Source organism: Prinia subflava (genome assembly GCF_021018805.1).
Source record: "Prinia subflava isolate CZ2003 ecotype Zambia chromosome W unlocalized genomic scaffold, Cam_Psub_1.2 scaffold_22_NEW, whole genome shotgun sequence".
NCBI lineage: Eukaryota > Metazoa > Chordata > Aves > Passeriformes > Cisticolidae > Prinia > Prinia subflava.
In genome coordinates this window covers 4,389,350-4,414,398 of record NW_026960606.1, presented here as the reverse complement: position 1 = coordinate 4,414,398, position 25,049 = coordinate 4,389,350, and the positions used below count along the sequence as shown (strand labels likewise).

General features: G+C 42.1%; 2 protein-coding genes and 1 non-coding gene across 18 annotated transcripts in view; all 3 read right to left on the bottom strand.

The window, feature by feature from the left end:
* LOC134564917 (rho guanine nucleotide exchange factor 6-like) overlaps positions 1–13,943 on the bottom strand; it is a 51,315-nt gene extending 37,372 nt beyond the window's left edge. For 3 of the 10 annotated variants that reach the window (XR_010083708.1, XR_010083709.1, XM_063424205.1), the window contains exon 1: positions 112–1,496. Coding sequence is in view for 1 of the 10 variants with exons in the window: in XM_063424206.1 (XP_063280276.1) it covers positions 5,733–5,816; positions 6,799–7,017 (303 nt within the window). In the remaining 9 variants the exon portion in view is untranslated. Of the gene's footprint in view, positions 1–111; positions 1,497–5,732; positions 5,817–6,798; positions 9,702–12,462; positions 12,552–13,466 lie in introns of those variants that run through there. The other 7 variants (XM_063424206.1, XM_063424203.1, XM_063424202.1 and 4 more) reach the window with 7 other exon arrangements.
* A 153-nt stretch (positions 13,944–14,096) lies between these two features.
* LOC134564918 (RNA-binding motif protein, X chromosome-like) lies at positions 14,097–24,601 on the bottom strand. Of its 7 annotated transcripts, none has more exons than XM_063424207.1 (9): positions 24,464–24,601; positions 23,089–23,215; positions 22,782–22,888; positions 17,272–17,443; positions 16,088–16,204; positions 15,624–15,738; positions 15,382–15,507; positions 15,202–15,305; positions 14,097–14,699 (listed from the first exon to the last, which is right to left on the bottom strand). In XM_063424207.1, the coding sequence occupies exons 2-9, from the start codon at positions 23,195–23,197 to the stop codon at positions 14,392–14,394; spliced, it is 1,158 nt and encodes a 385-aa protein (XP_063280277.1). In that variant the 5' UTR covers positions 23,198–23,215; positions 24,464–24,601; the 3' UTR covers positions 14,097–14,391. The 7 variants fall into 7 exon arrangements, with proteins under 7 accessions (XP_063280277.1, XP_063280283.1, XP_063280278.1 ...); XM_063424213.1 differs by having other exon boundaries at positions 15,202–15,290; XM_063424208.1 differs by having other exon boundaries at positions 23,089–23,218; positions 24,464–24,594.
* LOC134564930 (small nucleolar RNA SNORD61) lies at positions 22,962–23,037 on the bottom strand. Its single transcript, XR_010083712.1, has one exon. It is a non-coding gene; the product is annotated as a small nucleolar RNA SNORD61 (small nucleolar RNA).
* Positions 24,602–25,049: the final 448 nt, after the last annotated feature.

Here is a 25,049-nt window from a genome sequence, read left to right as displayed (position 1 = left end):
GCCGTCACCCCCTTCAGCAGGGACAGCCATGGGAGCTGCCCGGAGACACCCCTGCTGAGCGGGTAGGACACCCGCGGGGACCCCCGGGGGATGGAGGCGGTCGGTACTCACGGCGGCGGGCGGGCGGGCGCGCAGCCCCGGGGCATGGGGGCAGTGCGGGCGGTTCTGCGGAGCGGCCGCTGCGGCTCTGACCCGGAGCCGGATCGCGGCGCGGGGAAGGGAGAAGGGAAAGGAAGTGACAGGCGGTGCCGCCGCCCCGCTCCGCCCCGCCACTCGCTGCGGGACGCGGTGCCGCCGTGCGGCCGCAGCTCCCTCCGCCGGCCGCGGGTGGGAGGCACCGGGAGGCCCCCGGATGAGCGGGAAGCGGACGGCAAAGAGCAAAGAGATAGGAAAGGGAAGAAGAGAAAGGCCGGGGGTGGGGAAGAAATGGAAAAGGGAAAGGTGACAGGAGAAAGTAAATTAGGGAGGGGAAGGGAGAAAGCGAATTAGGGAGAGAGGGGCAGGAAAGGAAAGGGAAAGGGAAGGGAAGGAAAATTTAAAAGGACAGGAAATGATGGGACAAGGAAGGAATACACATGCTATTGGAATAGTAATTGCAGTAGGTTTGCACCACTGTGACGAGAAACACTGCAGAAGGGCCCATAGATGAGGCACAGTTCAGTTGAGGCAGTGAGATGTGTCCTCTGCTTCCTGTGCCCATCTGTTCAGGGAACATTCTCCTGCAGGGAACAGGAAAATTCCCAGATACTTCAACACACTAGCAGGCTCCAGTGTGGACAGGGAATGGAGCACTGCACTGGTACCCAGGGTGAAGCCCAGCAGTAGGTCCCAACCCCATGCAGGGACACCCCACATACCTGGAGCCAGGGGTCTCTGGGACACTGGGTCACTCTAAATTCAGACAGATCCATTCGCCAGGGCTTGTGCTGGTTGGTGCTGGGCAGGGGCTCTCACTTCTGAAGTTATCCAGCTTGGAGAGGTAATGTCACTTTGGAGTGAAGCCAAAGCAGAGCAGTTTTTGGGAGTGCATTGATTAGGAGCTAAGAGGGTAATGATTTCTCACCTGCTCTCCGCCTTCAGTCCAGGTAGTTTGTTGGAGGTTTCAGGCACCTCCAACAGCACAAATAGCCTCGATGCCGCCTGTGATGGTAATGACCCTCTGCATGCTCTATGATCATTCTAGACAGCGAGATTTAATCCAGCTATTGATTTATCTTGCATATACTGTTCTTTGCAAAATTCAGACCTTGCTAGAAGTTTTGTAGCTGTATTAACAATAAAATGCTGCTGCTGAATGAAGGTCTTGTGCTTCTTCAGCAGCAAATGGTGCTTAGCTATTCATCTGCTGTTGTTATATGCACACTGGTGTCAAGAGCAAAAGCAAAGTTCCCATTTGTGTCCTCAAGAACAAGCTAGGCCAGGAGCTTTCTATGATTTTTCTCTTTTGTCATGATCTCTTCCCTGTCTCCTCTACACTAGACTCCACCTGGCCATCAGGACAGAACCCTTTGTTGTCCATTTTCCACCTGCATCTAGCTGGCATTGCCTTAGCAGTGCTCACTCACTGGACCAGCCCTTGGATCAGATACACAGTTGTGTAAATGAAGAACATTCAGGATTTCTGCACTGTTCCTCAGTTTAAACCACTAAAGAATCCTCTAAGAACATTTAAGCTCCAATGAAGTCCCCATGTGTTTTGCCTAGTCCTTTGTCTCAGCAGAGTTGGGTTGACAGATTTCTTATAACTTGGATCAAATTCTAGCACTGAAAAGCTGTTGGAAAGTTTTGGACACAGTCTCATTGTTTCACCTCATTACAACACTTGCCTGGTTAGAAGGATGGGGTGATTCCCCTGTTTGCCATCTCTTTTACAAGTAACACACATGAAACTGCAAAAGATTTTAGGCTTCAGTCCTGGGCTGAAGCTAAGGAACAGTTTTGTTATTTATACTCTGCCATGAAGTGGATTCTTCCATCTCACACCTCCAGCCTGTAGAATGGCTTCAACTTAATAGAGCCAGCTCATAGCAGGAAGGTCACAGAGTGTCCTTCTACCCCTATGTCCAAAGGTTTCATTGCTCCTCTAAAGCAAGAGAAGTTGCTGTTTGCCTCACTGTGTCTTTCTTCCACTTCCTGAGTTACCAGGACAACAAAGGGTTCACTGTGGCATTTGGAGATGGGCAGAATTTGACAGAACCATCAGGGTTTGATTTTCATATCCATGGTTTGGGTAAGCAGCAGGATGGATGTCACAGAATTCAAATATATTAAGCCCAGACCTTTCCTGATGTTACCCTTTCCTCAGGCTATGTTGCTGAGGCAGAACAGAACCCTATTTGTGTTCATCTTCCTTTAACCTAATACCTGATCACTGCAATTTAAATGCTGATAGATCTTGGAAGCAGAAGGCTCTCTGTTCTGATGCTCCAGGCATGCTTCCAGAGAAAATGTGATGCAGTAAACCCCCTCCTAAAGGGCATTGGCCCTTTCCAAGGCAAACTAGGGATCAGGCATGAGGGAGGATCACCCGTAGGAATGCTGCTTAGAGTCTCCTTGTCAAGATGTTCCAAACAGAGCAGCTTTTAGAAGGATCAGATGGTAGAGGCTTTGCCTGAGAGAACTCAGAAAAGCTGGCAGCATGGGAGAAGAGTTGGAAGGAAGCATAAGCACTCTGCCTGTGCCATGTCTTGCCCATCTCAGCTGTCCTACCTTGAGCCTTCTTCTGCATGAGGCTACAGAGAGGAACTAGGAACAAGCAAAAATCATGTCTTCGCTTGGTGATCTAATATGAAAATATTTTGAAATAAAAAAAAGAAAAGAATTTGTTTTCATTTCACTGCAAAATTTAAACTGAAGCTAGAGAGGTTTGAGTTTTTTATCCAGCTTTTGAGGTCTCCTCTTACAGCAAATGGGAGAGGCACACATGAGCATGAGGGAAGTTACTGAAGGCTCAGAATATTTCAAAGATGAAGTGGGTTATAAATCAGAAGAAAAAAGAAGTCAGAAACCTTGAATTTATTAAAATCAAGGAAGAAAAGGCACGTGGAGGATCAGAGGAACACCTAGAGATGGATACACCATGTTGCCTGTTTTGAGTAGCTGAAAATTGCGGCATGTGACTGCAAGATTGCAGAACAAGCTTTCAAAGGTACGAGATGGCACTGCACAACAGGTGAGGACTGTTCCCCTGTGTCGTGGTTGCGGGGGGAGGTCAATTTTTCCAGGGGGATGTGGGCAGGCCAATCAGTGATCAGCTTTTCTGCTGGCACCTAGATTGGTCACTTGGAGGTTTGGACATGCCTCTGAGGACACAAAGAGTTAAAAGCAGGACTCCAGGGGGGTTCGGTCTCTTTTGGGTTCCGGTTTCAGCAGTGGAAACATCTCCTCTCCCCTGCTCAGCTTTGGGCTGAGTGGGGGAGGGGGAAGCCACGTGGCCGAGCTCAGGACAACCACGCGGTGGAACTAAAGTAAGCTGGGCCCCCGGGGGGAGAGAATGGACAGGACTCTGGAACTGAGCTGCCCCATCCAGGATGGAGGGGTGGAAAACTGTGGAAGTGCCTTCCGTGTGTGCTCATGCCGCCCCCCCCCCCCCCCCCTTCTGGGAGAAGGTGCCCAGCCACGTGGGAGTTGCCCAGCCTGGGAGTGCCTGAGCCTGCAGCCCTGCCGAGAGCTAGAAACTGTTAACCCTTGCTTGGCAGAAAGAAACTTTTCTTAGACATTGATTCTCATGACTGGTGGTTTCGGAGGAGAGAGGGAAGCGGCCTGGGACCGAGATGATAAAAGGAGATGAAAAAACCCAGATGGGCAAAGATTGAAGAGGAGTGGCTTTTGAGCTGGACTTTTCTTGCATAATGTTAGCCATGGACTGAACTTAAGTCTCTTTTGAACATAAACTGCATTTTGGGTGGATACAGCTGCCCCTGCTTTTGCTACAGTGACTGGCACTTGAAGAGTGGAGCGAGCAGAGAAGAGAGGGAGAGGGTGTGGTGGCGCCCTCTGCCCTCAGGGGAGACCTGCTCTTGGAAGCCTCGGCCCCTGGGGAAAAAAAGGGGAGAGCTCGGCATGCAAGCATCCTTAAAAGAGCCCTATATGCAGCTTCAGCCTATGGACAGCGGTGAGAGCGCTGGTCATAGGAAAAAGAGTGTCACCCTGGCAGACTTCTCCGGGCGGTGCCACGGGTGACATGGAAACACATAAGGGGTAGACCCATGTTTTCTGAGGAACAGTCTGTGGTGCGAGAGAGACTCCTCTCTCCCTTGCTGAATTGAAGATTGGTTTTTTTGAGTGGTGATTGTTCGATTTAAAACCCAAAGGTTTGGTCTATGGAGAGTAATGTGTGGGGGGTGGAAACTGGGAGAAGAGATGTTCTGAGAAGTTTTTATTTCTGTCTCTGTGTGTGTTTAAGAGTTTTCTGTCTCTGTGCTTATGTAATGTAATAAAGTTTTGGGGTTTTTTTTTGTTTTTAAGATTTAAGCTTGCTCTGCTCTGTTCCTGATCACATCCCACAGTAGTTGTTAGGGAAAAAACATATATTCATGGGTGCATTAGCATCTGGCCAGTGCTAACCCATGACACCCTGCACTACCTCTTAGCTGTTTAAGATTTCTATTTTTAAAAATGCTTTCCACCACAACCATTTTATTATTTGTTTGCAAACAGAAAAATAAACTCTCAGAAAAATGGAGGAAATCACATGGTCAGTACCAGAAGACTGGCAACAACTGATTTCTGATGCGATAGGCCTTCGGGGATTATAAATCTCTATATATGCTCTCAAAACTGTGCTGCTGCAGCAGGCTCCAGGAAATGCATCACTGGGCAACAAAAGACCAGGGAGACAGTTCTGGAATGAGCACATTTTCATGTTACTAAGCTAAAAAGCTCTGAGGAGAAGAAAGGCCTTAAACAAGAAAAGTCTTGTTTATACCTTCAAAGGAAAAAATGCAGCAACAGAGCTATTGTGGGTTGGACTTTTCTCACTGTGGTGCATGAATAATCTGTATAATGCCCAAGGATGCCGTCCCTGCTTCTGGCAGACTTCGTCTTCAGAATATTTTTTTTCCACAATCTTGCTCATATTTCAAACAAGATAGTGATGACAGTTACAGGTTTCTTTTTTTACTTTAGGAATTTAAGTGTGACAAAAGTCTTTAGATAGTAAAAAATTTCATGGCAAAAATAATTGAACTCTGAAGTGATTCATTTAGACTTTGATCTTGAAAATACTAGGTATGGTTAAGCATAAGAATCTATACAGATAGGATCAGGAACAGCCACAAAAAAGGTATCTTTTGACTTCATTAGGATATTTTTTTTTTTTGTGTAAGGAACAATTTGTGTTTGGCAGAATCTTACACAACAGTTGCAGGGGATGAAAAAATAGTGCAGTATTAAGAATACTTCACCTTCCCATTAAAGCAAGGCTAAAACCTGCAATTCCTTGTAATAATGAAAAAAAAATTATGGACAGGTCCAGGCTGAAGTCTGTTTAGACAGATCTCCCATTTTTGCTGCTGCATGCTTTGTCTCAAAAGATGAGAATCTGTTAAGTTCACAGTCAATGTTTCCAAATTCCCCAGACTGAACATTAAATCATCCATGCTCTGATTTATGTTATTAATACAAAAGATGAGGAATTGATACCAACTTTCTCCCTCTGATATCTGGCTTCCTTTCAGAAGGCTGATCAAACTGGCATGTTACAACAAAAGAAAGGATCTAAGTTGACTTACTTCCACTTTCAGAAGTGTGCAGCCTTTCAAGAACTCTTGAATATTACTGATGCAATCAGCTTCATTTTCAGGCTCCAGGCAATACTAAAGAAAGAAAATCCCCTAATCTCATTGTATTGCCTGTGCTGAGAAGGCCTGCATGAATATTGACATGTGCCTTTTATACTGAATTAGAGAAGCTTTTTCAGGGGGCAGGTGGGTGTGGCAGGCAAGCTGTTGAAGCAGGAAGAAAGCCATGGGAAGAAGTGATGCACACAGAAAGGTCGGCATCTTGTTTTGAATGCCAGCATGATTGTTCCCTAAGTGACAGTGGGAAATTGGATGACTTTTAACAACATGCTGCCCCGAACCACCACATGTAAGAAAAAGATAAGGAGCTAGCAAAACTGATCTTTGCATAATGAAAGGCTCCTTTTTTATAGGGTGGAGAACCTGTTGTGTTGTTGGCGTTTTTTTTTAAAGCTTGTTTTGCCAGTTCCTCTCATTGGACTCCTTCCCTTTTTTTTCTCCTTCAGATTCTTATCACATTTCTGGACTGCGAATACACGCCTTGTCAAACTGTAACAGGAGGCATTCACATGGCTTCAGTACCAATGGATTTGCTGGTCTTGGGACAGACCAAATGGCACAGATGCAAGGGTTATTTGCTTATTCCTATTCCAATCTGCTTCTCCAGTGCATTTCCTGACTAACAGAGCATTTTGCAGTTAGAGTTCTGAAAAACTGAATGTATATAGTTGTAATTAGTTATATTTATGTCAATACTGATACACTGCATATCCTTCTATTCAAAATCAAGATATTCTGATCTCTGGTAGGCCAAATATTTCCTGCTGCTAACTGAACACGTGTAAGTGAGCCAACTGCAACCTTGCAGGGTTTTTTTTCTGGATGTAGAAACAAAAACTGAAGAACTAAACCTACAATCATACTTGGCTCTCAATTAGAAACTTAAAAGTAAAACACCTGTCCCTGAAGCTCCTTGCTCCTCTCACCTGAGTAACTATGCCTCAGAATCACTGAGCAGGGCTGTCTCAGGGTAGGGAAATACATCAGAAAGCATTACCTTTTCTTCAGATCCCGGAAGAAGCAGATTAATGAGTTTGCAAAGCACAGTTCCATCTTTCAGAGAAGTTTTCAGGAACCCCTGTGAATCATCTCCTATTTTCTTAGGGGAATTTAAGACTCCTAGTGAAATAAGCCAAGTTACAATCTGTTCTTCTGGATTCATGGCAGAGTTCTGCCGCCAGCGCTGTTCTGTACAACAGAGTACTGGAACCCACATCCACGATTACATCTTCCTGCTGCATCTCAAGTGTGAAACTAGTGAAACTACCTTTTTTTTTCTTGGTTTTTTTCTGCTTGCTACAGAAACTAAATCTTAGGAAATAAAAGAAGTTACTCTAAGGTAAAAAACTGTTGTTAAAATAGTTTCTAGCACTCAGTAGAAGACAGGGAAAGCAGATTGTTAACTACATCTTTGCAAAATTATTGAAAACGCAAGTATTTTACATGAATAGTTATTACACCAAAAATGTCTCACTTAGAGACTTCCTTCTTGTGGCAGCTGGCACCCTATCCCCTATGTTGGGGGTTAGATTTGCCTCTTTTTCACTTACAGAATTTTTTCCCATAAGTTTCTAAGAAACCTTAATGACAGTACTTAGAACAAAGAGGAGTAGTTGAAGGACATGGCAGCACGAGGCTACACCTATTGTTTTTGAGTCTCTGGGAGTGTCACTCAGAGGGGAGAGATAACGCAAGCTTTGGGAAAGGTAAAAAGAGAGCTGGGGGAGGGGGGCTCACTTGCTCTCAGCATTGAGGAAGACAGTCAAGCTGCCCCTCGCTGCAGGAAGAGTTCACGGCCATCACTCTGCCTCTGCCTCGTCCTGGGAAAATGTCATCTGCTTGTGTACCCAGGAATCCTGAGCTCGTTTTCTCCAGCCTTCCCCCCCACCACCGCTGCTTCTTTGGAGCTTTGAGGCTTTCCTGCTACTCTGTAGCCCTGCACTGTGCAGCCCTGCTGGGACACCCCTGCCGCTCCAGCTACCAGTGCAGAGCTCCTCATCTCATCCACCAGCCTGGGACTTTCCTCCCTTCCAGCTTGGCCTCTCAGAGTCCTGCAGGGGCACTGAGATCGAACTGCCCCAGGCCTTTTGTGAAAGAAAGCCCTCAAGGTTCTTGGTTCTGTTTATTACTAATGCTGTAGTTGTTTGTTTGTTGTTTTGTCATATATACTAGTAAAGAACTGTTATTCCTATCCCCAGACCTCTGTCTGAAAGCCCCTTTAATTTTCCAAATTAGAATAATTTGGAGGGAGGGGATTCAAATTCTCCATCTCTAGGGAGGTCCTGCCCCCTTCCTAGCAGATACCTCTCTTTCAAACCAAGACAGTTATAAATACTTATTTACAGCCTGATTTATATCAGTGATGACTAAATAGTACTGTGTTGCTTTATAAGGGGGAAACTTTCCTATACCTAACTACCAAGTGATTCTAGGAGCATACACATTAGAACAGCACAGCAACAGGAACAAGGTAAGAACAGCAGTCATATTCAGAAACCATTTTTGAATGGTTCTTCTAGAAGTCACACATGTTTAAGTAATTCACTTTTTCTCCCGCTGAGGGAAAATACTCAACCACAAAAAAACAGCACTGGAGTATTTGTCTGCTGCAGAATCTACCAATACATTTCAGCTGGTAGCTTTCAATGATGAAGTTTGACTCTGTGCATGAGCTAATACTGTAGATCAGGGTACATTCTCATTAATTAGGATTTTAGGCAGGCAATGATCTTACAGTAGCTGCCATTTTGGCATTACACTTCAGGTAGGATGATCCAGTTCAGCCTGAACAGCAGCACTCAAGACTGTAAGCTAATGCTGAAAAAGGAGTCTGATAGTACAGAATGTCACTCCTTCTTGCAGAAGAGATACTGAGATCACTTTGTAACAATAACTTTCCAAGATGGAACACTAGTAATCTTTACCACCATCCAAGTGTCTCTGAGTAAAACATGTTCTTCTTTTTAATTAGACAAAAAAACCCCAAACCCTTATTTACCCTGGGAAATACTGCAATTCTACCCACCTGCTACAGATTTACTCCTAGAATCTGCAGCCCATAACTTGAAGTGATATCCTTATCCTAAATGTAAAGTTTTAAAGCTGTAGACAAGGTATGCATGCTTTTTCTTCTTTAGCTACTCATTATGAACTGAGGGTTGTTTAAATGAGATCAGTTTACATCTATCACAAAAGTCACTATAAATTTTATTATCCATGATTGTTTGTGAGTTTTCTGCATGAAATACCAATACCTGAGGATTTCTCTCACATACATTGCCCCATGTACATGTATGTAAGAGGAAAAATGCATCAAAATCAAGACAAGGTTTTGAAGGAAGCACCTGCTCCCAAAAGATATAGTGCTGTCCAGTGTACATAGAGGAATACTAATTATTCTGGGCATTCATCACTAACTTTGTCTCAGTACACCAACACTTGCCTCCTGTCATCCAGAAGGTCGGGACAAAACTGTTATTGTAATATAGCAGAACTTTTCATGGTTTCTTGGTGAAGTCCTCCGTATTCAAGAGGACTGAGACTTGCTTTTACGTAACTTGCTCTTTTTATCAGCGTAAATGGCAAGCATACATGTAAAGGGCAACCCAAATATTTCACTGCTGCAGGATGTGTGTGCAATGAGCAATGAACCAGCTCATTCTGAACTGTTGGAAGGTGCCAGATATGGCAGGCAGTGGTTGGCTTCCACCAGGAATTTTATGTATGTCCAAGAGATCGGTAGTGCTACTTTCAAAGGCAACTCCTGAATGCTTACACAATCCTCTAGAAAATGGTGGGCAACACTACACTCAAAAGCCAGGTGCTATCAGTTGTGATTTGTTATCCTTCGATTTTCCAATGCATATCCACTGCTGCACTGCCACCTTCTAGTCACTGTAACTAGAAAAAGGAAATGCAAGTTAGTACCCTCTCAGAAGCCAAGAGACAAAACAGCTAAATTATCTTTGAATTAGTTTTATATATACAATTAATACACTTGGATTGTATTTGATCTGTTACAACAGTATGAAAGCTCATCAATAGCTAACTACAATAATCAAAATTCACCCTCCATGTATAACAGTTTCCAGGGCAGGTACTAAGTACTGCAATTCCTGTGTGTATTCCCCCTTCAAATTCTACTCAACACAAAAACCCACCAGCTTTTGATAATCTCAACATGCTACTCAGGAGTTCTGTAATACACTGGTATACATACTGGTATTAATCTGTAAGTAATACTGTGCTATAAATTAAATAAAACTTGTAATCAAGGGAAGATAAACAGCTGGCAATTCCAATTACACCCTGATTTTCCACAAGGCTACTATTACCTTCCTTGCCACGAGTTAAGGTCTATTTACTGCTCCCTTAACATTGGGACCATGCCTGTTAAGAATCTGGAAACATTTAGAAGCTGAAGAGAAGGCTGTTGTTTCTAATACCTGTATTTATTACAACATGGTCACAATAGATTTACTAAACTGAAAAAAGCACCTAATTTTTTTAAAAAAATGGAAGCTTTTTTACTTTTCAAGAATACTTAAGCTTCAGCTTCCCAGCTAACAGAGAACTGAGGTGCACACACACGAAGTTTAAAATGTTCTGACACAACCTATACGATGATTTGTCATTATCTTTTGAAGTCTCCTAGAACACTGTGTATTAAAGATAGCATTTTGTCTCTTCATTAGAGGATTCAAGACCTGGATCTGGGTCAAACTATAAATTTAAAAACGGACTCCTCATGGTTTCTTGCAGGTGGGTGGGAGAGTGGAAAGGAAATGCTACTTTTAGACCTATTTCCCTAATCCACTTTAGTGGCACACTAGTGACATCAGTGATTTTTGAATGAAAAAGGTTATGTTTTCTTAACCTTTAGAAACACCTACTGTGAAGTGTCCTTTCAGGAAGTCAAATTTAGGTATTTCAACAGTCACATCTTAAAAGGAAAACAAAGACAAGTACAGCATTTGCTGGTTTAAATTTTATCAAGTGTCAGGAAAAAAAAGCTGGTAGGGCAGTAGTTTTGGTTTTGGTTAACTACATGCGTCCCCTGAAAAGAAAACACTCGTGATGATTCTGTATTTTATCAGAAACACAATCCAGTACCCTGAAACAAAGCATGTTTTTCGTTTATTATTAAGGTAACAGCAGCAATTTATCAGGAGTATTTATAAAACATTACTGGCATATTCTGACAAGGGCATTGCACAGTTACTGAGTTGCTGTTACTGAGACTATAAGGAGAATGAATTGTAACCCAACTGAGGCTACAAACATCACACAGTATACAATAGAACCCATCCTTCCCACAAGACAGGATTTCCCTGATAACAGTGACCATTTGTCAGATAAACCAACTGTACAAACTACAGCATTTTCTTTTTTACCATTTAAAAGTTAGTTCTTGAAAGTAGAATTTGAAACTAACAGCAAATAGGTTCTTACATTTACAGACTCAATAAAGAATTACATAAAAGAGTACACATGCTTTACATAAATGCTTCTCTCAGAAAAGGTAGTTGTCCTTATCCTTTACTCTGTACTAGATTTTATCAAATTCTGCACACACTATAAGTTACTTCTATTTTTTTACTAACAATTATTTAGTAGAGAAATTTTATTTTCCAGAAAACTGGATTAGCATGACCGCCACTATCACTTTTTCCTTAGGAGTTTTCAGAGCAACAGGAGAAAGGCCCACTTTCACATAAAATCCAAAGACAGCTGCTTTTGAATCTTCTTGAAAAATAATTTAAATAGGGTGTTGCCGGAGATCAGCCAGAGTCAAGATAGCACTCAATATGAGTTAGAAATCTTGCTCGTTTATTCAGCTATTTGGCATACATTTATACTGTGCTAAGCATATCATGCACCTAACTCTGAACATCATTGGTTAAACCATAGTGTTCACATGTCCTTGCAGTATACATAATTGGCTTAGAAGCTCTGTCCACATGGCTAAATGCTGCAAACCTTTCCCAACTTATGGTCAATGCATCCTGTCTAGCATCCTGTTACAGCTATCGCTCCAAACTTTACTTCATCCTTATCCCATCTAAGGAATGGTTCAAGGACATTTCAGCTTCTACTCATCCCTTAGGCTAAGAGCAGGATTGTGCACATGTCCCTGCTTTTCCAGCCATGCATCCACAATAGGGTAAGCTTCAGAGCCATGAAACACAGCTGTTCTACAGTCTTAAACCATTCTGGAAGCACCCGAAGTCTGCAACTTAATCCCAGGACCTCTGCACAGATTAATTCCTCATCTAAGATTATACTCCGTTTTACTGCTCATCCTCCACATCTAACAAGACTGATTAAATGTCTATACTGACACTTATTATTACAACTCTGATTTTTCTTGTCTGCTTTTATAAAAATTCATACTCAGCACTTTCTGCCACATGACTTGAAGTGCAGTTGTAAACATGTTTTTCTTAAGCTGTACCCAAATTGGCCATGTTTTTGAAGATAAGTAGTGTCTTGCTGCCATTCCTAACCTGGTTGGTTTACAAAGCCCTCTTAAGCTTCCTCCTCCTCCAAAATTTAAACAGAAGGCAAAAACAACACTTAGCCATGAAGAACATTCATTCAAACCTACAAAGACAATGACCAGGAAGCTTCCTTGCAGCTATTACAGTGCTGTAATATTTACCTTGCGTATTGGTACAGGCACCACTTATGTCTGCCATCAACACAGATGAACCAGCATTATTTCAGTGGTATCTTCTAGAAGTTATCCCCCTGCAATTAACAGAAGACAACTAATTGATAAAATTCATTTTACAGCACAAGTTAACCTACAGTAATTGCCCCCATTTCAAAACAATGGCTGAAGTTTGGTTTGCAGACTATTCTGTTTCAAGTTTTTACTATTCTTTAAGTGGTGGAGGATTCACTGCCTTAGAAGGGACTGGAATGGCTTAGAGAAAAGGTTGCATGGCTTATGGACTCTCATTCTTTTCAATGGTGCACTGCCATGTTAAATCCCTAAGTTGAACGACAAAATTTACTGAGGACTAAACAGTAGTACAAAGGGTTTGGGTTTGTGGGTTTTTTGTTTTGTTTTTGTTTGTTTTTTTTTTTGGTTGGAGGTCTTCATGTTTACTATATTCAAGAGTATCTTTTGAACTTCATGGCTTTACCCAAGTTATAACTTCCCACAGGCTCTGCCACATCTACTGGGTATCCCTACAATGCAGTGTTCAAAATAGTTAGGCATCCAACTAAACGTCAAGTTTGCATTTCTTGCTTCCAACTCCCAATAGTTGAGCTGATACTTGTCAATCTAAACCAATTCCTGATTTCACAAGGCTCTAATTTTGTTAATATGCTGTATATGCAGCCTCTTTGAGCATCTTCACTGAGAGATACTGGTCAGAAAATACCTACTCCCCCCAGCCTACATGGCAATATTCTGTCTACAGTGAGCTGCATTACAGCTTTAGTTTCAAAACTGGTTCCTGCCATACATGCTTTTGTCCATGAATTGTTGAATTTGGAGAATTTCTAATGTATTGGGGAATTTATTTTCCTTTTTTTTCTTAAATCTAGACAGCACTTCCATTGCCATGACATGCAGCTTTGTCTTACTGTACTAGAAGACGGTAACTTGTTTTAATTTTGACTTAGACTGAAAAACTAGTTTGCTTTGCTTACCATCTTTGCTGTTTCACAGGCATTTGATGCTCTTAATCAGCTGTGGAATGCTTAAAGATTCACTTATTTTAGGAAGCCATAAGCCTTTGAGAAGTTGGAGAGAAAGACTTCTTGGATTATCTTATTTTCTCCTTTGGAATCAAAGATGTTCCTTTAAAAGTGAAACACTACAGAGTTGCAAAAATTTGAAACAGTATGAGTAAGCATTGTTTTGCAGCTTCTTTGATGGAATTGCTCAATGGTTTGTGGTTTCTTGTTTTTTTAACAGTATTTTGTAGCTGACTTACATAAACACGCTTTTTTGGCAGGGGAGATCTTTTTAAATTCTCCATGAAACAGTAGGAAGGCAGAATTATCCACTTGCTTTTTCGGCTTAAGTGAATAAAATCCTCCATTTTTCTTTAAACAAGGATCTGAAGGCATTTTGTACTGGTAATACCATGACTTCAAATTCTAGGCACAACTGAGCTTTATGTGGAATCATCCCCACCACCCTCCAAATCACAAGCAATACTTTCAGAATGAGATGCTGAACATGTAGAACAATCCATCTCCATGTTAGATGGTTGGATGTTGTGCAGAAGATCTTAAGAACAGCTTGTTCCATTCATGACGAAAATCAGATGGAAGTGTGGCATTTCAGGGAAACTTTACTTTGAAAACTACAACACTAGTACACAGCTCAAGCTCATACATTTAACATCTGCTTTCTGAAAGAAATGTTAACAACTTTGAAATGATATTAAACATTGTTTCAACTTTTCCTCACAAAAGCATAAAAGTCATGGAGGGGAAAACTTAACAGGCAACAATAAAAAAAGGTTAAAAACAATTTTTCCTTTTAGTAGTCCTCTGGTAGTAAAGATAGAACAGCTTCCACATTTGAGAAATAATCTGTCTTGGTCCAAAAAGTTTAAGCGTGTTTTTAATATCTGCTTCTGCCTCCACCTCTATCGGATCTGCTTCCACCACGGCCACCACCTCTGGGTGCCCCACGGCTTGAACTACTGTAAGAATCCCGAGGAGGTGGATAGCCCCTTTCCATGGATGGGGGAAGACTCCTGTCTTGTCTTCCAACACGATCACGGCCACTTGAGTAGACATCACTTCTGCTGCTTGAGTAACTTTCTCGGCTTCCATATCCATCTCGTGTGCTGCCGTAATCATCATAGCGACTGCTTCCACCATATGATGGCAGGGGCCCTCGAGCAGGTGGAGCACTACGTGAGTTACCTGCAGGGTCAATGGTCAGGTAATATGGCAACACCATAAGTTATAGAACAAATTCAAATCTGAATTTACAGAATTGCTGTATTAAAATGTTTACTGCTACTCTTTTATATGTATTGAGATGATCTTAATATAATCTGTCACAATAATAGTATTTTAAGTGGGGATTGTGTATCAGGCAGTGAGTGGATTTAAAGACTCTGAAGGAATGAAGATGGTGTTTGTTTATTCAGGCAGGCTCTTTAACTGGGTATTCCAGATCAGCTTGTTATTTTAAAGAAGAAACTCAGCCATATTTTCCAGAGACAGCTGTCATTCTGAACTGTAGAATTTGCTTCTTCAGCTTATAGCTTATTTAACAAGATGATCAAATGACAACCAACTACTGCACTTTCACTGTAGGGGAAAAAAAGTGTGCCATTTCCCCCTAAACCACAAGCAACCTAGTCAAAGTCAGATTTTATGACACCTGTACATCTATATGATCCTCAAAATGGATTCTCACCGTAACTCTCATATGAATCTCTGTAGGAGCCTCCACTTGGATGATCCGAGTAGTCTCTGTCACGTCCACCACCGTATCCATCACGATCACTATAGGAGGAAAGACTACTAAGACTTAGTACAAATCACTAACATCACAGCAAAAATAAAGTGACAGGGAGAAAACTCCAACCGTAGGTACCTATATCCCCTGGAGGGGTATTCATCACGTGAACTGGAATGACCATAATCACGATATGCATAGTCTCGGGGAGGTGGTGCATAGTCCCGGGTATCCCTGGAACTGGGATAATCTCTGCTTGAATAACTACAAAGAACAAAAACTGAGATGTTAGCCATACATCCTACCACAGAAGGTCTGAAATCAAGATCCTTCTCCAAATAAAAAACATTTCACTAAAATAAAACAGTGTAAGAATTTACCCATCTTTAGTGCTATAGCCATCGTCTCTTGGAGACATGTAGACATCTCTCCGTGATGGCATTGGCTCTCTGCGCGGAGGACCCCCGTAACTGTCTCTTCCACGTGACACAGGAGCTTCAGAGAAACAGTCCATTTAATTAGCATTTAGCCATGCAGAACCCTCAAGGCAAGTGCTAGTAAACAGTTTAAAACAATTTAGTAGTATCTCTGGAGCCTACATTTAGAATACTTTACATTTCTGCTTGTAGAGTTTTAAAGCAGCACTAAAAGAAACAATCAAATTGCACCAAATTGTTCCCAACAGCTATGAAATTATATTGGTATGAAAGGAACCAAAGATTAGAAAAACAATACACTATCCCACAGCAGACTGAAGTTAGAATCAATGACTTGCACCAGTTCCTAAGGGAAGACTAAGGTGCTACAGCTGGCCGAGGAATTAATTTAGTCAGGAAGTCCTTACCTCTTCCTCCCATACTACTGCTACGCACTGGTCCTGAAGGTGCAGATCTTTTAGGTGGAGGGCCTCCACTTCGTGGAGGTGGACCTCTCTTCATGGGAAGTGGCCCTCGAGAAGACCCTAGAATGATAAGCCATTAACCAATTATTATTTCTGTGATACACACCTGCATTATCTTAAAGCCTGAACTACAACAACCTAAAGGTGCCATTATTACCACTACATGATCAACAGTAAACCTCTAAAACTAGACCTCAAAGCTTTCTCTTGTCTTCTAGTCACTATTAAATGCTACAGGCAGAATTGAGAGCCAAACTTTCCACAGCCTAAATTCCTGTCAAGAATTGTCTTTTAGAACTTATCCAAAAGCTACAGGGTGTGACACAAGGGAAAAGGACACATGATATATATAATCAGTCACAGCTTAAATGCTTAACAAGTTATTGTTCTCAGAAGACAAGAGCCACCTGGGAAGATGTACTAGAGAAGAACCTACAGAGAGGGAACAGAGGGACTACTGAGTCTGCAGAACCTACTATACAGACTCTTCAAGACAGGAGTTTCACTATTTCCAGGGTTTTTTTTTCTGCATTACAGCTTTTACTGTTACACCTCAGGTTCTGCTTGCTAGTTCTTTCAAGTGAGTTTTGTTTTGATACTGAATAGTCTGAATAAATAACTGTATCTTAATGAATATCCTGTATCAAGTAATGTACTATCCTTACACTTTAGAAAGCTTCAATTTAACAAAAAGGTTTAGCTGCCCTAACTCTCACTCTGATCTGGAAGGATCAGCCCTACAATTTTCTCAGTTTAGACCTCTTGCTATTAAGAATGGAAGGCAGTTCCCTTTCCCTGGTGGTAGAGAATCCCTTTTTCAACTTCAATACCAGAAAGCATCCTTTCTCATGTGCATGGCAGGAGTTTTGCTTTTCTTTCATAGGCAAAAGTCAAGTGGAGCATTAGTTGTAGAAAGGAATCTTCACATTTGAAAGCCTTTTCTTAAGGTGTACTTGCCTAATCAAAAATTTGACTAAACTGCTGAGATCGTATTTCATAATTTTAATAAAGAACAAGGAGTGCACTATTCAGGTGTTTGACTTTTTTTTTCCAGTAGGATTATTGTCATCTTCCAATGGGATAGTCTTGTGTTGTCGAAGTGTATAATGAGAGAGGTCAATACATACCCAAGTGACTCCCTCTTGAAGGTGGTCCTCTTGCGCCACTTCCGCCTCTTGCGCCTCTAAGGCCCCTGGGAGGACCTCTGCTTCGGGGAGGGGGTGGTGGCCCACGCCTACCACCACTTTCAAAGGATGGCTTGGTTGCTTGTTCCACTTTAATTGCCTTCCCATCTAATGACTAAAGAAGAAGCTGCTTTACTTACTGCTCAGTCATGTTTGTATTTCTTAAATCAAGCCCCTCTTGCTTCACTATTATAGGGCTTCCATTTTATAAGTTAGAGCAACTCTAGAACTGATTTCAGTCTTCAGTATTAGTCCCCAAGTACTCAGCAGCATGTTGGGCCTAATTTCAATTTCTACAGTATTTCATTCTTGTGGTATTGATGGCAAAAAAACCACAGAGCAGCATTAGAAAGGACTTTCAGTGAAAACACAAGTGTCCAATGATTACAGCAGCCCCACATCATTTATTCTGTAAATGAAACATGATATATGATCTACAGTTAACTTTCAATTGCCACATACTTTTGCACCGTACTAGGAGCACACCTGTAGTTACAAGATTAAGCTGAAAGTAACTTAGCTTCAGTCGGGATTTCTGGCAATGGGGAGGCCATTTAGCACATTTTCTTGACATCCTGATAAAACGGTGATCGCTGAAGTATTTAGAAGTTATTTCCGCATCTACACAGCAGACTGAGTATGACAATTCACACCTTTTTTCTAGTGTTTCAAGCTGGGTTTTCAATCAAGGTGACTGTCACAATTTACTCTATTACTTGCTTTTCCACAGGGAAGGGGTGTTTTGTGGTTGAGTTTTTTTTATTTGTGGGTTCTGTTGCGTGGTTGTATTTTTTCTGTACTATGAAGAAAGTAGAATCTTTTTCTGGAATATAGACCTGCAATAGCAGGAACTCTGCAGCCAACTAATATACTTTAAACATGAGCAGAGTAACATGTTGAGTAATTTAACCTAGTTAATCAAATTTTTGTATGATCTTTAGACATCCCATTTGGACATTATAGCAGAACCAAGATCACAGGCTCTGCTAAAGTTAGGTTACTGCACGCCTATCCTGGCAAACATAGTTTATTTGCCTTTTTTAGCAGTTAATTTTTAACTCTGCTATGACAACTAATTAATTCTCAGGCAGAAAGTGTTGTTCATTGCACTTTGCTGCAATAAATGAACACAAATGACTGCTAGTAATGTCTTAATCTGCACCACTAATAGTATTTTATTGGAGTACTGAATATTTTTTGTTCACTTTAAAAATCTAGCTCTCTGAAAATTCTCTGTAGTAGTGCATGTATTTTGCCACCTCATACAGTTGTAGTAATTGTTTGAAAACCTGTGTGTAAAGGTCCAAATTGATCTCTTGTGAGGGAAAAAAAATACCAACAAAATCATATTGGTCTTTGCTTTGACATCATGAAATATTTTACTTATGGAAGGTTTCTCAAGAAGCCTTTTGGTATGACAAACTGAAACATCCCAGCAGTGAACATTAGTCACTCTAATGACTAGAATTTCTCAGTTTCCATCATATCAATTTGCCATCATAATAATCTTTTGGTTTCATTCTTCTCAAGCAGGAAGAGTGGGCTTGAAGTCTTAAGCTTTGCTATAGCCACTGCTGTCCTCAATTTCATGGCAGATTCTTGACAGATTTTTTTTAAGTTTAGAAAGCAAACACTGTCCCCTTCTGCTAGCATGGGTTCTCAAAACCTGGATGCTAGGTTTAAGTTTTCATTTCTGTTATGCAGGAGGTACAGTTTTCCTTGTAATTTCTCCTCCTATTTTCTTCTGCCTTGCACTTATGCATCTTACCTTGACAAAAGATAGTTTCTTTGCAGATTGCTTTACACAAGCAGTCTTAAAAAGCTATTCGTAGGTCCAGAAAGACCTTTCACTAGGTACAAGAACATTTTTTTTGCTAACCAGAAAATATTTGTCAAAGTTAGTCCTATTTCAAAGCAGAGGGGACATTTTATGGTTTCTTAGCTCTAAGAAAGCTCTTATCTCACCAAACATGTCACACAACCCATCTCAGAATAAGGAAGTTTTTTCAATGAGCTCAGAGCATGAGCTGTCAACATGAACATTCATTAGTTTGTTTTTATAACCTTGATTCAGTGTTTTATAGAATTTTTAATATGAAATGAGCATCAGAAAGTAAAGTTACTCTGGTGCTAAAAAGCATGGAAATAATTTAAACTACAAGTAATTTAAGACAGTAATAGTTTGGCAATCAAAGTCTCCTATGTGTGGAATGAATAATCAGTACAGATTTGTAAAGTGAGCCAGGGAACTTTAACCAAACACAATTAGAGAACTATCCTGCAAACTTCCACATTTCAACAAAAAAGATGAATGAAATTTATGTTATTATGGGAGCAGGGCAAGAAATCAAGTATTTCAAAGAAACTCTTACAATAACTTGCATGAAGCTGGTCCTAACACCACACAGGGCTTTCCTCTTCAATGGATCACTTCACTGTTGATGCTGCAATGACTCCATTTCTCCACATTCCTTGATGGCACATTAAGTGAATTTCCTTTTGCCACATATATCCAAGAAATGAAGATCCATTTCTTAAGAGGCCAAGGTTCTGTACATTGTATCACTTCTTCACAAAGAACAGGAAGCACTTTCTGTCAATTAGAGTAAGACAACCTGTAGTGCTGAGTACAGTTTACACCATAGAGATTGTAGCATCTGCTTCCATCTTCTTAACACAGACCAGCTGGCTTGGCAGGTCTACACTGTAATTAAATCTTTAGTTTGTCCTGATCTTTTGCCTAAGGTCATATCCTCTCTTTAATTATCCATTTCATCTTAAAGACGAAGAATCAGAATATCATGAGAACAGCCCACTGCACCAAACAACCACTACAGACCTGGGAGTATCCACATTTATGTCCAGGTAAGCATGTGCATTTTGTGGCATCGGGATGTAGACTTGACTGCCATGAATTAAGATTCTTCTTTAGGAAGGCTGGTAAGCTGCTACAAAGTACTTCTGCATTTCTTTTGCACTGCTCAGATATGATAGCATTGATTCAATTTAGTAGACAAACTAATTGAAGTGAGAAATCTCCATCCCAACTCTAAAATAATTCTCTCCTGATCTCTTTCTGCAGGACAAACTTATCTTCAACAAGCAAGCAAAAGTCTGGATATATTTTCATAAACATTTGCAAAATAAAAAAAATCAAATGCAAATTCATTCTTGCAGAATCTATTGGAGTCAGCCTCTTCTACTGGCTACAACTTCAAATTCCTTTGGGATGACAGAATGAGCAACAGACAGGCAATGCAGAACTCTTCCCCCAGCCAGACAGATCACCTAACTCCTTTACAGACTGCTTGAACTGCAGTCTGCACAGTGCTTCTGCTGCTGTTTCTCAAGTGCATCAAAATCTCGAGAATGCTCCAATCCATCTTTTCCAAATGGACAAAGAAACCTTCAAGTTGTGATTTATGACAATTACCTCTTCTCACACCAGGCCTCAAACACCACTCTTCCTCAGACCTTGAATGCAGAGTCTTTTTGGAATACAAGCAGTACCTGTTGTCCAGAAGGCTTTCTGAAGATGAGACTGAGAGACCACCTCATGAATAGTTTTCATATCTGTGGTCAAAACAAATTGGACCAGAGGACATTCTAGGCCAAATCCCATTTGAGAATGTTCTTTTCATACACTACTTCCTGTTCTAATTTCAAAGCAGATGAAGGTACTTCTAGATTTATAGTGAAGACAAACCTATGAGAACGATGATCCACAAAGCCGTCCTTTCTAGCATTTCTTGACAGTAATGCAGATTGTGCATTCCAGAACAAGTAGACATAACCTCAGCCACAAACAGTCTCATGTGGCTATTTTACCAAGCAGTACTCTCCCAAAGTGACCAATCATATGCCACAACATTCAAGATGTAGAACAGCTGGTGATTATTTTCAGAGGGATTTTGATTTGCAAGCTGCACTCCACAAACATGCAGATTAGTGACTGAGTTCCTTTCAGTCTGACCATTACCTATTGGTCCTTGAAAGTACCTTATGTATGGTTCAATGACCATTTCAGAGAAAATAAAGTATTTAAGCATAGCAGTAAATAAGTCTTCAGAACTGCAGCAAACTAGACAGTGAAGAAATAAAATTCAATAAAAGGAGCACCTTGACAGATGTTTAGGCTGGTATTGAAAGAACATTATCTGAATTTGCCACTCTGCCTTGAAAAAACTACTAGCTTGTTTAAAAAGGAAGTCTTTAAAGAAACCCTAATTGTGATAAGGTTGTCATGAAGCACCCAGAAACATCAGTACATGGAGTAGAAAACCCACTACCCTTCTATAACACATAGCCTGCTATAACACAAATACAAGAGGTTTTACTATTTGTGTTCATGAACACTACACCAAGCTCATTTTCTTATTCCTACAGTTGCTTTACTTACTGACTGCAATAACTGACTTTTTCTTTCACTTCAACTTCTTATATTAACAAGACAAACATATCAAAATCCCAAGTATCAATTAATCACAATCACTTGATGTTTCTTCACTTTACTTGAATGGCCTCAAGAGACTGCTTACAAGGCCAGTGCAGTGTGACCTCAACACAAACATTCAGATAATGCATGGAAAACCAGAGTCTGGAATTCAAGTGACCTAAGATGGCTTTCACTGCTTGAAGAGACAGCTCCTCTATGAAGATAAGCAGCTGTTGACCAAAAAGCTGCCGACTTACTTTTACCTTTTCAAACACATGCCACAATAGATTCAGATTACAGCAGCCTATAATTCTTTGACAAATTATCCTAGTATTATCTTGGAACTTGTGCTGCAAATTCCAGCATTTTTATTTTTAAAAACATTACACTTCTTATTTCTCCTAAAGCTAAACCATTGCATTTTAGGGTGTAAATGAACAAATTCGGTTGCCAGCTAACTGCAAAGCCATTGCACGTTAACTGGGAAGATGCCTCTCACACACACCAAGCAGATCAGTGATGCAAGTCACAAATGTCAGCTATTATCAACAGAATATCAGAAAGCTCATCAATGTTCCAGCACTCAAGGGAAGTCATTCAACCCATGTTAAGGGAACCATTAATAATTTTCAGGTTAAGTCACTTCCCTGAAGTGTAATTTACACAGTACTGCATTCAAATATGATCAAAAAGAAAAATCCAACCCAAAAATCATTATTGAAACATGCAAGAATGAAGAGCTGATTACTGAAAAGCCCTCCATCACTGATTAAGGAACAATAAGAAAAGAGTGTAGCTGACTGTCAGCTACACTTTATTTTCTATTATCAAATCTATGAACAGGAGAAACAGATTTCAGCTTCATGGAGACAGAAATTTTGTCAAATTCAAGTTACAACTTGTCTGTGTGATATTCTAATCCATTCTCTTTCCAACTTTCATTACCAGTTGATTTACCCCAAAGATTAATTGTCCTGATCAGTATCAAATGCAACATATAATTGGTCTTAATTCCTACCTTTCCATTCATATCTCTGGCAGCATCTTTTGCATCTGCTGGACTCTCAAACGTGACGAATGCAAATCCTCTGGACTTGTTTGTTTCCCGATCTTTCATCAAAAGGACTGTAGAAACAAAGTCACATCAGCCTTCCCTGTAATTCCCTGTAAAGAACACCTAACCTTTATTCAACCTTTTAAGCTCAGAACTTCTTAGAGGACATGTAAGCACCATAATTTCAGATGATCAACGCAAAAAAAAAAGTCATCACAGCTATGTTCTTGTTTGTTTTTACTATTATCATCTTAAGAAAAGTTCTCTTTACCCTCCACAATGCGCCCATATTTGCCGAATACAGCCTCAAGGGCTTTCTCGTTAGTCTCTGTGTTCAGGCCCCCAATGAACAGCTTCCCAGGACGATCTGCTTCAACCATTTCGATTCTGTAAATGACCTACTAAAAAGAATGAGGCCATTATTAACAAAACATCAAACTGCAGTAGAGACTTCACAGTATATAAATTACTTCTGTCCTCAAAAGTACAAGCAAATTTTCTTCAGAAAGATGTTAGGTAAGAAATATGAGGTATAAAAAACATTAAGTAATTACAATTTTTTGTAATGGAAGCAACTGGAAGTAGTAATAACAGTTACTTCTTCACATTATAGTGTACTTAAAAGATATTAAATAGAACTTTAAATAGAGGAACAAAGCACTGTTAAAATGAAGCCACATTGGTGAATGTGAAAACTCTTTCAGAAGTGTTGTTCTTTTTGCCCTGGATGGCAATCCTAGCATACCTTTCCCTTTAAATCCTGAACGTTTTAAGTCATTTACTTAATATGTCGTAGTAATACAACATTATTAACTCTTCAAAGCACCTTTGGTCAATACTTCTAAATGAAGCTCATTCTTTGTATTATTTAAAGTACATGGAGCCTATACAACATGTGAGACTGAACAGACACCAGACCACCACTGCAGTTCTACACAGCAATATGACAGCTACAGCCGCGGGGGCGGGAGGGTTAAAAAAGAAAAAAGCCCAAGAGCCGCAGACAAAGCCAAACCTCTCCATGTCTGGCAGGCCGCCGGGCGCCTGTGGACAAGCGCTGCCCGCCTGTCTCCAGTGCGATGGCGGGAAGGCCCGCGCCAGCTCCAGCACACACGGGAGCGCAGACAAAGTACCTCCGGGGGAGCCGCGGCGGGGCCGGGCCGCACGGGGCCTGGGTTCAGCTACGTTCTGGGGCACAGGGAACGGCGTCGGACCCTCCGCAGGCTCAGGCACCGCTGCAAAATGGCGGCCACCTCTGGCAGCGGCTCCGCTCCCTCCCTGCGCCCGGCGGTCTCCTCGGCGCTCACTCACCGCGCGACTCAGCCCCGTCCGGACACATCGGCGCGGCGCTCCAGCCGTGCCCCCCTCGCCCTCCCCCGGGATGCTGAGGAACCCCCACACCTAAAATGGCGGACACCACACCTCACGCCGCCGTGACCCTCCTCACCCCACCGCGACCGCACGGGTCCCGCCGTCCTAGACGGAGCCGGGCAGGGAGGGATTGCGGGTCGGGCCCGGCTCCACCGCGCCTCCACTGCGCCGCGAGCGGCACGCCACGCGGCCCCCACCCCGCGGACCTGTCGCCGCGGGTCGCCGCAGCGCCCCGCGGTGCCACCCGCAGCGCCCCAACCCGCAGCCGCATTCACCTCCACCCGTGCCGATCTGCAACTGCGCAATAGGGGCGAACAAAGGTGCTGCGGGCCTTTATAGCTTTACGTCACCCGCCGGACGGAGCCCCGGATGCGGCGGCGGCAGCAGCGCCGAGTCCGGTAGGGGGCGCCCGCGGCCCGCCGCGGCCCCGGGGCCGGCGCGAAGCTATAGCCGCGGCCGGGGGACAGCGGAGCCGGAGAGTCCCGTCCTGCCAGGAGCGGGGAGTGGGCCGGGGACCGCGAGCGGCGGGAAAATAAGGGGAGTGGGCCGTGGGAAAAGCGGGGGTAGAGCTTTGCCGGCTGTGCCTCGTCCCGAAGGATTGAGGCCCCAGTGGAGTGCTGTGTCCAGTTCTGGGCTCCTCAGCACGAGAAAGGAGCTACTGGAGATAGTAATCATCATTCAGATTAGATGTCTGGAGCATCTCTCTTACGAGGAGAGATATGGAAGCTGGGGCTGTTCAGTCTAAAGAAGAGAAGAATGAAAGGGGATCTCACTAATGCATGTAAATATCCCAAAGCCAGGTGCCAAAGGAATGGTGCTAGTCTTTTCAGCGGTGCCCAATGACAGGACGAGGAGCAATGG